The sequence below is a fragment of the Tachyglossus aculeatus genome, chromosome X1 (genome assembly GCF_015852505.1).
Source record: "Tachyglossus aculeatus isolate mTacAcu1 chromosome X1, mTacAcu1.pri, whole genome shotgun sequence".
NCBI classification, from domain to species: Eukaryota; Metazoa; Chordata; class Mammalia; order Monotremata; family Tachyglossidae; genus Tachyglossus; species Tachyglossus aculeatus.
This window is the reverse complement of record NC_052101.1, coordinates 41,148,494-41,164,066: the sequence shown is the minus strand read 5'-3', so window position 1 is coordinate 41,164,066 and position 15,573 is coordinate 41,148,494. Positions and strand designations below refer to the sequence as shown.

General features: G+C 43.1%; 1 protein-coding gene across 4 annotated transcripts in view; it reads left to right on the top strand.

Moving 5' to 3' along the window:
- Positions 1–5,605: 5,605 nt before the first annotated feature.
- The window catches only part of RBM27 (RNA binding motif protein 27), an 80,097-nt gene continuing 70,129 nt past the window's right edge, over positions 5,606–15,573 (top strand). For all 4 annotated transcript variants that reach the window (XM_038772149.1, XM_038772147.1, XM_038772148.1 and 1 more), the window contains exon 1: positions 5,606–5,675. In XM_038772149.1, coding sequence (XP_038628077.1) covers positions 5,617–5,675 — 59 coding nt within the window. In that variant the 5' untranslated portion in view covers positions 5,606–5,616. The remainder of the gene's footprint in view (positions 5,676–15,573) is intronic.

Below are 15,573 nucleotides of genomic sequence, written 5' to 3'. Positions count from 1 at the left end.
GACTCCAAAGCCCAGCCTCTTTCCTCTGAGCCACGCTGCTTCTCTATCTATCTATCTACCTATCTATCCACCCACCCATCCATCCATCTTGTACTTATGTTGCCAACTTGTACTTCCCAAGCGCTTAGTACAGTGCTCTGCACACAGTAAGCGCTCAATAAATACGATTGAATGAATGAATGAATGAATCCATCCATCCATCCATCCACCCACCCATCCATCCATCATTTAAATTGAGCATGTGTGCCTTCACAGATGTCCCCCGAAATGATGTGAGTGTAAAATGTGTTTTAGGACGCCTGAGGACAGAGAGCCCATTCGAGACTCGATAATAATTAATAATAATAATGATAATGATAAACGATGGCATTTGTTAAGCGCTTACTATGTGCCAAGCACTGTTCTAAGTGCTGGGGTAGATACAAGGTCATCAGGTTAGACTGTGAGCCCACTATTGGGTAGGGACTGTCTCTATATGTTGCCAAATTGTACTTCCCAAGTGCTTAGTACAGTGCTCTGCACACAGTAAGCGCTCAATAAATACGATTGATGATGATGATGATCAAGTTGTCCCATGCGGGGCTTCCAGTCTTCAACCTCATTTTCCAGATGAGGGAACCGAGAGTCGGAGACGTGACTCACCCAAGGTCCTACAGCAGAGCAGTGATGGAGGCAGGATTCGAACACACAACCTCTGACTCCCAGGCCTGGGCTGTACTGATAATAATAATAATAATAATAATGAACGATGGTATTTGTTAAGCGCTTACTATGTGCCAAGCACTGTTCTAAGCCCTGGGGTAGATACAAGGTCATCAGGTTGTCCCATGTGGGGCTTCCAGTCTTCAACCTCATTTTCCAGTTGTGGGAACTGAGAGCCGGAGACGTGACTCACCCAAGGTCCTACAGCAGAGCAGTGACGGAGGCAGGATTCGAACCCATGACCTCTGACTCCCAGGCCTGGGCTGTACTGATAATGATAATGATAATAATAATAATAATAATAATAATAATAATAAACGATGGTATTTGTTAAGCGCTTACTATGTGCCAAGCACTGTTCTAAGCCCTGGGGTAGATACAAGGTCATCAGTCATCAGGTTGTCGCACGTGGGGCTCACAGTCTTCAACCTCATTTTCCAGATGAGGGAACTGAGAGCCGGAGACGTGACTCGCCCAAGGTCCTACAGCAGAGCAGTGGCAGAGGCGGGATTCGAACCCACAACCTCTGACTCCCAGGCTGGGCTGTAATAATAATCATAATCATAATCATAATCATAATCATAATCATAATCGATCGTATTTGTTAAGTGCTTACTATGTGCCAAGCACTGTTCTAAGCACTGTGGTGGATACAAACTCATCAGGTTGTCGCACGTGGGGCTCACAGTCTTCAACCTCACTTTCCAGGTGAGGTAACTGAGAGCTGAAGACATGACTCACCCAAGGTCCTACAGCAGAGCAGTAGCAGAGGTGGGATTCGAACCCACGACCTCTGACTCCCAGGCCTGGGCTATAATAATAGTAATAATAATAATAATAATAAATATAATTATAATTATAATAATGTTGGTATTTGTTAAGCACTTACTATGTGCAAAGCTCCGTTCTAAGCACTGAGGGGAATACAGTGGTGATGATGATGGCATTTATTAAGCGCTTACTATGTGCAAAGCACTATTCTAAGCCCTGAGGAGGTTACAAGGTAATCGGGTTGTCCCACAGGGGGCTCCCAGTCTTCATCCCCATTTTACAGATGAGGGAACTGAGGCCCAGAGAAGTGAAGTGACTTGCCCAAAGTCACACAGCTGACAATTGGCGGAGCAGGATTTGAACCCATGACCTCTGACTCCAAAGCCCGGGCTCTTTTCCACTGAGCCACGAAGTTGTCCCATGTGGGGCTCACAGTCTTCATCCCCATTTTCCAGATGAGGGAACTGAGGCCCAGAGAAGTGAAGTGACTTGCCCAAGGTCACACAGCCGACAATTGGCGGAGCTGGGATTTGAACCCATGACCTCTGACTCCAAAGCCCATTCTTTCTCTGGTATTTGTTAAGCGCTTACTATGTGCAAAGCACTGTTCTGAGCGCCGGGGGGAATACAAGGAGATGAGGTTGTCCCACGTGGGGCTCACAGTCTTCATCCCCATTTTCCAGATGAGGGAACTGAGGCCCAGAGAAGTGAAGTGACTTGTCCAAAGTCACACAGCTGACACTTCCTAGACTGTGAGCCCACTGTTGGGTAGGGACCGTCTCTATATGTTGCCAACTTGGACTTCCCAAGCGCTTAGTACAGTGCTCTGAACACAGTATGCGCTCAATAACTACGATTGAATGAATGAATGAATTGGCGGAGGCAGAATTTGAACCCATGAACTCTGACTCCAAAGACCGTGCTCTGGTATTCGTTAAGCGCTTACTATGTGCAAAGCACTGTTTAAGCGCCGGGGGGAATACAGGGAGATGAGGTTGTCCCACGTGGGGCTCACAGTCTTCATTCCCATTTTACAGATGAGGGAACTGAGGCCCAGAGAAGTTAAGTGACTTGCCCAAAGTCACACATCTGACAATTGGCGGAGCTGGAATTTGAAGTCATGACCTCTCACTCCAAAGCCCGGGCTCTGGTATTTGTTAATGATAATGATAATAATAATAATAATAATGGCATTTATTAAGCACTTACTACATGCAAAGCACTGTTCTAAGCGCTGAAACGATGGCATTTATTAAGCGCTTACTATGTGCAAAGCACTGTAGTAAGCGCTGGGGAGGTTACAAGGTGATCAGGTTGTCCCATGGGTGGGGGGCTCACAGTCTTAATCCCCATTTTACAGATGCGGTAACTGAGGCCCAGAGAAGTGAAGTGACTTGCCCAAAGTCACACAGCTGACAATTGGCGGAGCGGCATTTGAACCCATGACCTCTGGCTCCAGAGCCCGGGCTCTGGTATTTATTAAGCGCTTACTATGTGCAAAGCACCGTTCTAAGCGCCGGGGGAATACAAGGAGATGAGGTTGTCCCACGTGGGGCTCACAGTCTTAATCCCCATTTTACAGATGCGGTAACTGAGGCCCAGAGAAGTGAATTGATTTGCCCAAAGTCACACAGCTGACAATTGGCAGAGCTGGGATTTGAACCCATGACCTCTGACTCCAAAGCCTGGGCTCTGGTATTTGATAATAATAATAATAATAATAATAATAATAATAATAATAATAATAATAATAATAATAATAATAGCATTTATTAAGTGCTTACTATGTGCAAAGCACTGTTCTAATTGCTGAAAAGATGGCATTTATTAAGCGCTTACTATGTGCAAAGCACTCTTCTAAGCGCTGAAACGATGGCAACTTATTAAGCGCTTACTATGTGCAAAGCAGTGTTCTAAGTGCTGAAACGATGGCATTTATTAAGCGCTTACTATGTGCAAAGCACTGTTCTAAGGCATTTATTAAGCGCTTACTATGTGCAAAGCACTGTACTAAGCGCTGGGGAGGTTACAAGATGATCAGGCTGTCCCATGGGGGGGGGGGGCTCCCAGTCTTCATCCCCATTTTCCAGATGAGGGAACTGAGGCCCAGAGAAGTGAAGTGACTGGCCCAAAGTCACACAGGTGACAATTGGCGGAGCCGGAATTTGAACCCACGACCTCTGACTCCAAAGCCAGGGCTCTGGTACTTGTTAATAATAATAATAATAATAATAATAGCATTTATTAAGCGCTTAGTATGTGCAAAGCACTGTTCTAAGCGCTGAAACGATGGCAATTTATTAAGCGCTTACTATGTGCAAAGCACTGTTCTAAGCGCTGAAACGATGGCATTTATTAAGCGCTTACTATGTGCAAAGCAGTGTTCTAAGGCATTTATTAAGCGCCTCGTATGTGCAAAGCACCGTACTAAGCGCTGGGGAGGTTACAAGGTGATCAGGTTGTTCCATGCGGGGGGGCTCCCAGTCTTCATCCCCATTTTCCAGATGAGGTAACTGAGGAGTCTTCCCATCCCATCCCATCCCTCTGCCCATCCGCCAAGCTAGCTCTCTTCCTCCCTTCAAGGCCCTACTGAGAGCTCACCTCCTCCAGGAGGCCTTCCCAGACTGAGCCCCCTCCTTCCTCTCCCCCTCCTCATCCCCCTCACCATACCTCATTCCCTTCCCCACAGCACCTGTATATATGTATATATGTTTGTACGTATTTATTACTCTATTTATTTATTTGTTTTACCTGTACATATCTAGTCTATTTATTTTATTTTGTTAGTATGTTTGGTTTTGTTCTCTGTCTCCCCCTTCTAGACTGTGAGCCCACTGTTGGGTAGGGACTGTCTCTATATGTTGCCAACTTGGACTTCCCAAGCGCTTAGTCCAGTGCTCTGCACACAGTAAGCGCTCAATAAATGCGATTGATGGATTGATTGATTTGTACGGATTTATTACTCCATTTATTTATTTTACTTGTGCATATCTATTCTATTGATTTTAGTTTGTTAATATGTTTTGTTTTGTTCTCCATCACCCCCTTCTAGACTGTGAGCCCACTGTTGGGTAGGGCCCGTCTCTGTATGTTGCCAACTTGGACTTCCCAAGTGCTTAGTCCAGTGCTCTGCACACAGTAATGGCTCAATAAATGCGATTGATTGATTGATTTGTACGGATTTATTGCTCTATTTATTTATTTTACTTGTGCATATCTATTCTGTTGATTTTAGTTTGCTAATATGTTTGGTTTTGTTCTCTGTCACCCCCTTCTAGCCTGGGAGCCCACTGTTGGGTAGGGACCGTCTCTATATGTTGCCAACTTGGACTTCCCAAGCGCTTAGTCCAGTGCTCTGCCCACAGTCAGCGCTCAATAAATGCGATTGATTGATTGATTTGTCCGGATTTATCACTCTATTTATTTATTTTACTTGGGCATATCTATTCTGTTGATTTTAGTTTGCTAATACGTTTCGTTCTCTGTCACCCCCTTCTAGACCGGGAGCCCACTGTTGGGTAGGGACCGTCTCTGTGTGTTGCCAACTTGCGCTCTGCCCACAGTAAGCGCTCAATAAACGCGATTGATCGATTCTTCATCCCCATTTTCCAGATGAGGGAACTGAGGCCCAGTGAAGTGACTTGACCAAGGTCACACAGGAGACACGCGGGCTGTAGCACGCCCCCGGGGCTGATGGGGTCCCGCGTGGGGCTCTTTGTGGCTGCGGTTTGGACGAGGGCGTCCAGCACGCTCCCCCCCCAACCACCACACACACACACACACACACACAGGGCGTCCGTCCCCTTTAAGAGCGCCCCCCCCCCATCCCCACCGCGGTCCGGACCATGTTGCCGCAGGAGTCCCCGTGCTCTCTCCACCTAACTTGCCTCGCCGCCCCCCCCGCCCCGGCCGGGGTGGCGCGGTCCGGACGCCGCCATTGGCTGAGCGGGCCGGGGCGGGGCGCCCCGATTGGCGGGCCGCCGTGCCGCTCGCGCGCCGGGGCCCGCCCCCCGCGGCCGGCGTCGGGGTAGGCTGCGCGGCGGGCGGCGGGCTCAGTTCCTGGTAGGCCCGGAGGTTGGCACCGGGGGCACACGGGGGGCACACGGCGGTGTTGGGGGCGGGGGGGGGGGCACACCCTGCACCATGCTCATAGACGACGTGGACGCCCTCAAGTCCTGGCTGGCCAAGTTACTGGAGCCCATGTGAGTGCCGGCCGGGGGGCTGCCAGGGGGCAGGCGGATAAAAAAAAAAAAAAACACAAAACGGGGGCGGCTGTGCGTTGGGTCACCTCGTTCTCCCCCCCGGTGGGTGGGGACCGTCTCTAGATGTTGCCAACTTGGACTTCCCAAGCGCTTAGTACAGTGCCCCGCACCCAGGAAGCGCTCAATAAACACGATTGATTGATCCCCCCAATTCTCTATAGATGTACATCCCCACCCCCTTCCCATCCCCTCCCCCCACAACCCCATCCACCCAACCCCCCCAATTCTCTATAGATGTGTTTGTACATATTTATTACTCCATTTAACTTGTATATATCTATTCAATTGATTTTGTTAATATGTTCGGTTTTGTTCTCTGTCCCCCCCTTCTATGTTTGTACCTATTTGTTACTCCATTTAACTTGTACATATCCATTCAATTGATTTTGTTAATATGTTTGGTTTTGTTCTCTGTCCCCCCCCTTCTATGTTTGTACCTATTTATTACTCCATTTAACTTGTATATATCTATTCAGTTGATTTTGTTAATATGTTCGGTTTTGTTCTCTGTCCCCCCCTTCTATGTTTGTGCATATTTGTTACTCCATTTAACTTGTACATATCCTATTGATTTTGTTAATACGTTTGGTTTTGTTCTCTGTCCCCCCCCTTCTATGTTTGACATATTTTTTACTCTATTTAACTTGTACATATCTATTCAATTGATTTTGTTAATACGTTTGGTTTTGTTCTCTGTCCCCCCCCCTTCTATGTTTGTACATATTTGTTACTCTAACTTGTACATATCCATTCAATTGATTTTGTTAATATGCTTGGTTTTGTTCTCTGTCCCCCCCTTCTATGTTTGTACATATTACTCTAACTTGTACATATCTATTCTGTTGATTTTGTTAATATGTTTGGTTTTGTTCTCTGTCCCCCCCCTTCTATGTTTGTACATATTTGTTACTCTAACTTGTACATATCCATTCAATTGATTTTGTTAACATGTTCAGTTTTGTTCTCTGCCCCCCCTTCTATGTTTGTACATATTACTCTAACTTGTACATATCTATTCTGTTGATTTTGTTAATATGTTTGGTTTTGTTCTCTGTCCCCCCCTTCTATGTTTGTACGTATTTGTTACTCCATTTAACTTGTACGTATCCTATTGATTTTGTTAAAACGTTTGGTTTTGTTCTCTGTCCCCCCCCTTCTATGTTTGACATATTTTTTACTCCATTTAACTTGTACATATCCATTCAGTTGATTTTGTTCATATGTTCGGTTTTGTTCTCTGTCCCCCCCTTCTATGTTTGTACATATTTGTTACTCCATTTAACTTGTACATATCCATTCAATTGATTTTGTTAATATGTTCGGTTTTGTTCTCTGTCCCCCCCCCCTTCTATGTTTGTACCTATTTATTACTCCATTTAACTTGTACATATCTATTTTATTGATTTTGTTACTATGTTCCGTTTTGTTCTCTGTCCCCCCCCCTTCTATGTTTGTACATATTTGTTACTCCATTTAACTTGTACATATCCTGTTGATTTTGTTAATACGTTTGGTTTTGTTCTCTGTCCCCCCCTTCTATGTTTGACATATTTTTTACTCTATTTAACTTGTACATATCTATTCAGTTGATTTTGTTAATACGTTTGGTTTTGTTCTCTGTCCCCCCCCTTCTATGTTTGTACATATTTGTTACTCTAACTTGTACATATCCATTCAATTGATTTTGTTAATATGCTTGGTTTTGTTCTCTGTCCCCCCCTTCTATGTTTGTTACTCTAACTTGTACATATCCATTCAATTGATTTTGTTAACATGTTCAGTTTTGTTCTCTGCCCCCCCTTCTATGTTTGTACATATTACTCTAACTTGTACATATCTATTCTGTTGATTTTGTTAATATGTTTGGTTTTGTTCTCTGTCCCCCCTTCTATGTTTGTACGTATTTGTTACTCCATTTAACTTGTACGTATCCTATTGATTTTGTTAATACGTTTGGTTTTGTTCTCTGTCCCCCCCCTTCTATGTTTGACATATTTTTTACTCCATTTAACTTGTACATATCCATTCAGTTGATTTTGTTCATATGTTTGGTTTTGTTCTCTGTCCCCCCCTTCTATGTTTGTACCTATTTGTTACTCCATTTAACTTGTACATATCCATTCAATTGATTTTGTTAGTACGTTTGGTTTTGTTCTCTGTCCCCCCCCCTTCTATGTTTGTACATATTTGTTACTCTAACTTGTACATATCCATTCAATTGATTTTGTTGCTATGTTCGGTTTTGTTCTCTGTCCCCCCCTTCTATGTTTGACATATTTGTTACTCTATTTCACTTGTACATATCCTATTGATTTTGTTAATACGTTCGGTTTTGTTCTCTGTCCCCCCCCTTCTATGTTTGTACCTATTTGTTACTCCATTTAACTTGTACATATCTATTCTATTGATTTTGTTACTATGTTCGGTTTTATTCTCTGCCCCCCCTTCTTTGTTTGTACATATTTATTACTCTACTTAAATTGTACGTATCTATTCTATTGATTTTGTTTATATGTTCGGTTTTGTTCTCTGTCCCCCCCCCCATGTTTGTACATATTTATTACTCTAACTTGTACATGTGCATTCAATTGATTTTGTTAATATGTTTGGTTTTGTTCTCTGTCCCCCCCTTCTATGTTTGTACATATTTATTACTCTAACTTGTACATATCTATTCTTTTGATTTTGTTAATACGTTTGGTTTTGTTCTCTGTCCCCCCCCTTCTATGTTTGTACATATTTGTTACTCTAACTTGTACATATCTATTCTGTTGATTTTGTTGATATGTTCGGTTTTGTTCTCTGTCCCCCCCCCTTCTATGTTTGTACATATTTGTTACTCTATTTAACTTGTACATATCTATTCTATTGATTTTGTTGATATGTTCGGTTTTGTTCTCTGTCCCCCCCTTCTATGTTTGTACATATTTATTACTCTAACTTGTACATATCCATTCAGTTGATTTTGTTAATATGTTTGGTTTTGTTCTCTGTCCCCTCCTTCTATGTTTGACATATTTGTTACTCTATTTAACTTGTACATATCCATTCAGTTGATTTTGTTAATATGTTTGGTTTTGTTCTCTGTCCCCCCCTTCTATGTTTGTACATATTTGTTACTCTAACTTGTACATATCCATTCAATTGATTTTGTTAATATGTTCAGTTTTGTTCTCTGCCCCCCCTTCTATGTTTGTACATATTACTCTAACTTGTACATATCTATTCTATTGATTTTGTTAATACGTTTGGTTTTGTTCTCTGTCCCTCCCCTTCTATGTTTGTACATATTTGTTACTCTATTTAACTTGTACGTATCCATTCAATTGATTTTGTTAATATGTTTCGTTTTGTTCTCTGTCCCCCCCTTCTATGTTTGTACATATTTATTACTCTAACTTGTACATATCCATTAAATTGATTTTGTTAATATGTTCGGTTTTGTTCTCTGTCCCCCCCTTCTATGTTTGTACATATTTGTTGCTCCATTTAACTTGCACATATCCATTCAGTTGATTTTGTTAATATGTTTGGTTTTGTTCCCTGTCCCCCCACTTCTATGTTTGTACATATTTGTTACTCTACTTAACTTGTACATATCCATTCAATTGATTTTGTTAATATGTTTGGTTTCGTTCTCTGTCCCCCCCCCTTCTATGTTTGTACATATTTATTACTCTAACTTGTACATGTCCATTCAATTGATTTTGTTAATATGTTTGGTTTTGTTCTCTGTCCCCCCTCTTCTATGTTTGTACATATTTGTTACTCTAACTTGTACATATCCATTCAATTGATTTTGTTAATATGTTCAGTTTTGTTCTCTGCCCCCCCTTCTATGTTTGTACATATTACTCTAACATACATATCTATTCTATTGATTTTGTTAATATGTTTGGTTTTGTTCTCTGTCCCCCCCTTCTATGTTTGTACATATTTATTACTCTATTTAACTTGTACATATCCATTCAATTGATTTTGTTAATATGTTTGGTTTTGTTCTCTGTCCCCCCTTCTATGTTTGTACATATTTGTTACTCTAACTTGTACATATCTATTCTATTGATTTTGTTGATATGTTCAGTTTTGTTCTCTGTCCCCCCTTCTATGTTTGTACATATTACTCTAACTTGTACATATCCATTCTATTGGTTTTGTTCTCTGTCCCCCCTTCTATGTTTGTACATATTTGTTACTCTATTTAACTTGTACATATCCATTCTATTGATTTTGTTACTATGTTCGGTTTTGTTCTCTGTCTCCCCCCCTTGTATGTTTGTACATATTTATTACTCTACTTAAATTGTACATATCTATTCTATTGATTTTGTTACTATGTTCAGCTTTGTTTTCTGTCCCCCCCCTTCTATGTTTGTACGTATTTATTACTCTACTTAAATTGTACATATCTATTTTATTGATTTTGTTATGTTCGGTTTTGTTCTCTGGCCCCCCCTTCTATGTTTGTACATATTACTCTATTTAACTTGTACATATCCATTCTATTGATTTTGTTAATATGTTTGGTTTTGTTCTCTGTCCCCCCCTTCTATGTTTGTACATATTTATTACTCTACAAATTGTACATATCTATTCTATTGATTTTGTTACTATGTTCGGTTTTGTTCTGTCCCCCCCCCCTTCTATGTTTGTACGTATTTATTACTCTACTTAAATTGTACATATCTATTCTATTGATTTTGTTAATATGTTTGGTTTTTTTCTCTGCCCCCCCTTCTATGTTTGTACATATTTATTACTCTAACTTGTACAAATCCATTCTATTGATTTTGTTAATATGTTTGGTTTTGTTCTCTGTTCCCCCCTTCTATGTTTGTACATTTTTGTTACTCTATTTAACTCGTACATATCTATTCTTTTGATTTTGTTAATATGTTCGGTTTTGTTCTCTGGCCCCTCCTTCTATCAATCAATCAATCGTATTTATTGAGCACTTACTGTGTGCGGAGCACTGTACTAAGCGCTTAGGAAGTACAAGTTGGCAACATATAGAGACGGTCCCTACCCAACAGTGGGCTTCTATGTTTGTACATATTTATTACTCTATTTAACTTGTACGTATCTATTCTGTTGATTTTGTTAATATGTTTGGTTTTATTCTCTGTCCCCCCTTCCACGTTTGTACGTATTTATTACTCTAACTTGTACGTATCTATTCTATTGATTTTGTTAATGTGTTCGGTTTTGTTGTGTCCCCCCCCCCCCCCCCAAACTTCTACACTGTGAGCCCGCTGTTGGGTAGGGACTGTCTCTATATGTTGCCAACTTGGACTTCCCAAGCGCTTAGTACAGTGCTCTGCACACAGTAAGTGCTCAATAAATACGATTGACTGATTGATTGAATCCTCCCCACCCCCTTCCCATCCCCCCCACAACCCCATCCACCCAACCCCCCAATTCTCCCCATCCCCTTTTCATGCCACCCCCTTTTCATCCCACCCCATTTTCGTCCCACCCCCTTTTCAACCCACCCCCTTCTCATCCCACCCCCTAATTCTCCCCACCCAACGTTCTCCTCATCACCCCCATTCCCCCCACAACCTCATCCACCCAACCCCCCTTCTCATCCCACTCCCTTTTCATCCCACTCCCTTTTCATCCCACCCCCTTTTCATCCCGTCCCCTTTTCGTCCCATCCCCTTCTCATCCCACCCCCTAATTCTCCCCACCCAACATTCTCCTCATCACCCCCATTCCCCCCACAACTTCATCCACCCAACCCCCCTTTTCATCCCATCCCCTTTTCATCCCATCCCCTTTTATCCCACCCCGTCTCATCCCACCCCCTAATTCTCTCCACCCAACACTCTCCCCAACCCCCCCAATTCTCCCCACCCCCTTCCCATCCCCCCAACAACCCCTTCCACCCAGCCCACTCAATTCTTCCTACCCCCCTTCTCATCCCACCCCCTAATTCTCCCCACCCTACCTTCTCCCCATCCCTCCCATTCCCCCCACAACCCCATCCACCCAACCCCCCAATTCTCCCCACCCCCTTTTCATCCCACCCCCTAATTCTTCCCACTCAACACTCTCCCCATCCCCCCAATTCTCCCCAGCCCCCCACATCCCCATCCACCTAACCCCCCAAATTCTCCCCACTCCCTTATCCCACCCACCAATTCTCCCCACCCTCAATTCTTCCCATTCTCTCCCCATCCCACCCCCAATTCTCCCCAACCCCAATTCTCCCCACCCACCATTCTCCCCACCCCCTTTCTCATCTTATCCCCAATTCCCCCCTCCCCATTCCCACCCCCATCCTCTCCACAGCCCCTTCCACCTAACCCCCCAAATTCTCCCCACCCTCTCCCCATCCCACCCCGATTCTCCCCAATTCCTCCCCACCCCACCCCCCAGTTCTCCCTAGCCCACCCAATTCTCCCCACAGCCTCATCCACCCAACCCCCCAATTCACACCCCCAGTTCTCTCCACACCCCAATCCTCCCCACACACCCATCTTCCTCACCCCCATTCTCCCCACACCCCCATCCTCCAAACCCTGTAAGCTCCAAGCTCCTATAAGACTGTGAACTTGTTGTGGGCAGGGCATGTGCCTGTTATTATTGTCATTAATCATGTTTCTTGAGCACTTATGGTATGTGAAACACTGTACTAAGCGCTTGGGAGAGTCTAGTAGAACAGCGTGGTTCAGTGGAAAGAGCCCGGGCTTTGGAGTCAGAGGTCGGGGTTCAAATCCCGGCTCCACCAACTGTCAGCTGGGTGACTTCGGGCAAGTCACTTGACTTCTCTGAGCATCAGTTACCTCATTTGTAAAAATGGGGATTAAGACTGTGAGCCCCGCGTGGGACAACCTCATCACCTTGTATCCCCCCAGCGCTTAGAACAGTGCTTTGCACATAGTAAGCGCTTAATAAATGTCATTATTATTATTATTATTATCCCCTGCCCACAACGAGCTCCCAGCTTACAGTTGTAGCATCCTCTTCCAAGCGCTTAGTGCAGTGCTGTGCACGTGCTAAGCGCCCAGGGCATAGATTGAATGAAAGTTTGGGCCCCTTCCCAAGTTTGGGTGGGGGAGAAGTGGGACAAACCCCCAGAGAGGGGTGGGCTGCCAGAGGCTTATTGGGGGCAAGGGGTAGCAATGAGGAAGAAATTGATGCCTGTATATATCTGCAATTTATTTATTTATGGTATAGTAATGTCTGTGAGCTCATTGTGAACTGGGAATATGTCTGTTATATTGTACTCTCCCAAGTGCTTAGCTTTGCATGCAGTAAGCGCTCAATAAATACGACTGAATGAAATGACAGGCAACTCTCGTCACTATTGTTTGATCCCCCTAATTTTTGGAAGAGGGAGTTGTACATGTTCGAAAGACAGGGCAGTCAAGGATTTCTGGGATTCGGAGCGGTCGATATCTCATTTTCAGGAGGGAATGGAGTTATGTGGTATCGAAAAACTTGGTGAATAGATGTGTTTGGGGCGGGTTTGGGGTTTGGGATGGGAGCTCAGTTGGGAGAGATTCAAGAAAGCGTGGGCAAATTAAATTTAAAAGTGTATTTGATTCTAGTCTTTCTGGCAAGTTTTAAGTTGGGAAATACTACTGGGGTAAATAGAGAAGGGACAGAATCTCCAATTCTCATTGCAGGCCCTGGCTGGCTGTAATGTAACAGCTGCTGCTCCTGTTGCTATTTTGTTGGCAGTTTTTCACATTAGCGTTCGTTTTATTGTTTATTGGACGACTATGGGCCGAATAATATGGGCCTCCCCCTTCTAGACTGTGAGCCCACTGTTGGGTAGGGGCCGTCTCTGTATGTTGCCAACTTGTACTTCCCAAGCGCTTAGTACAGTGCTCTGCACACAGTAAGCGCTCAATAAATGCGATTGAATGAATGAATGAATAATAATATCAAACGTACATGACGTGAGGGTGGGTTTTTTTCTTTTCCTCCCTAGTTTCAGGATGAAGACTTAAAAGTTAAAGGTTAAAAAGGCAGAATTTGTATTGGCAAATTAAAATAAAATAAAAACCCAGGAAAACAGCCAATACTCACCCAGTTAAAGTTACAACCTTTTCACGTTGGGGACCAAAATAACTTTTTAGCCTCAGCTCAAAGATTTCTTTTGAGGGAGTTCCTTAAAGGCCAGTAGCCATGGGACTGAATGGGATTTTTAAGTATTTTGCCTTTCAGAGTGCTTATGAGTAGGAGGTGCATTGTATTACGGTTATTCAGACTTAAATGAATTGAGAAGCAGTGTAGCCTAGTGGGTAGAGCATGGGCCTGGGAATCAGAAGGACCTGAGTTCTAATCCTGTCTCCGTCACTTGTTTGCCCTGCGACCTTGGGCAAGTCACTTCTCTGTGCTTCAGTTATCCCGGCTGTAAAATGGGGATTAAGACTATGAGCCCCGTGAGGGACAGGGACTGTGTTCATTCTGATTATTTTGTATCTTCCCTGGCGCTTAGTGTCTGGCTTAACACTAGTGTCTGTTAGTGTCTTAGTGCTTAACAAATACCACTTAAAAATATTTCTTCATTTATTTGGAGCTTTCAAGAGCGCATTTTAACATCTGTTTTATTTAATTTAGAAGTTGTTTTCTAAAAGTCAGTTGCCTAAAAATTGCAGTAGATGCTAAAGTACAACCGTTCGCCTGGGAGAAAAATAGACTAAGTGAAACGTAGAAATAGATTATGGCTCTATGTTTCTTGCAGTTTCAGATGTGAAAATACAGGTGTGCCTGAGCAAGTCATTGAATGGGTATTAATCATTATAGACTAAGTGAAACGTAGAAATAGATTATGGCTTTATGTTTCTTACATTTTCAGATGTGAAAATGCAGATGTGCCTGAGCCAATCTTTGAATGGGTATTAATCATTATAGACTAAGTGAAATGTAGAAATAGATTATGGCTATATGTTTCTTACATTTTCAGATGTGAAAATGCAGATGTGCCTGAGCCAATCTTTGAATGGGTATTAATCACTAGGTTTTTCCAAAGTACACTAGTTATAACTATGTTGTGACCATCCTTCAGAGCGTGCCTAATATATGTTATCACTAGACTTGTAAGCTCACTAGACTTGTAAGGTCCTTGTGGGCAGGAAACATGTCGACTAATTCCACTGTATCGTGGTCTCCCAAGCGCTTAGTACGGTGCTCCGCACATATTAAGCACTCAGATATACCACTGATCAATTGATGAGAACCTATGTTCATTATTTACTTATTTATTTTACTTGTACATATTTATTTTATTTATTTTATTATATGTTTTGTTTTGTTGTCTGTCTCCCCCTTCTAGACTGTGAGCCTGCTGTTGGGTAGGGATCGTCTCTATATGTTGCCAACTTGGACTTCCCAAGCGCTTAGTACAGTGCTCTGCACACAGTAAGCGCTCACTAAATACGATTGATTGATTTTAGTTTAGTATGCGGCAAATTATGCCTTACCTTCTGCCCTCTTTAAATTGAAGAACTATCTGTTCATCAGCGATCCTACAGTACAGGCAAGACAAGTTTAACTGTGGTACGGAACCCTATTAGATCGTGAGCTCCAATAGGACAGGGATGACAGCCTTAATTTCTCTTGTGTTTCCCAACTACGCCTCACGCACGCTCAACCGTCGATACTGGTTAAAACCTAGTGAATAATCTGCACCAAATCCGGTGGGAATAGCACGTAGTTGCAGAACGAAGGGGGTGATTTGGAATATGATACACACAGCCCTTCCCGAGCGCCCGGTTTCAATACCTGTGTTGGCTAGAACGGGATTAGGGAATCGGGGAACGTTCTTCCCATAATCTGAATCCGTTCGGCCTCGGCCTGTGCTGCGTTATTGAAGAAACTGCCT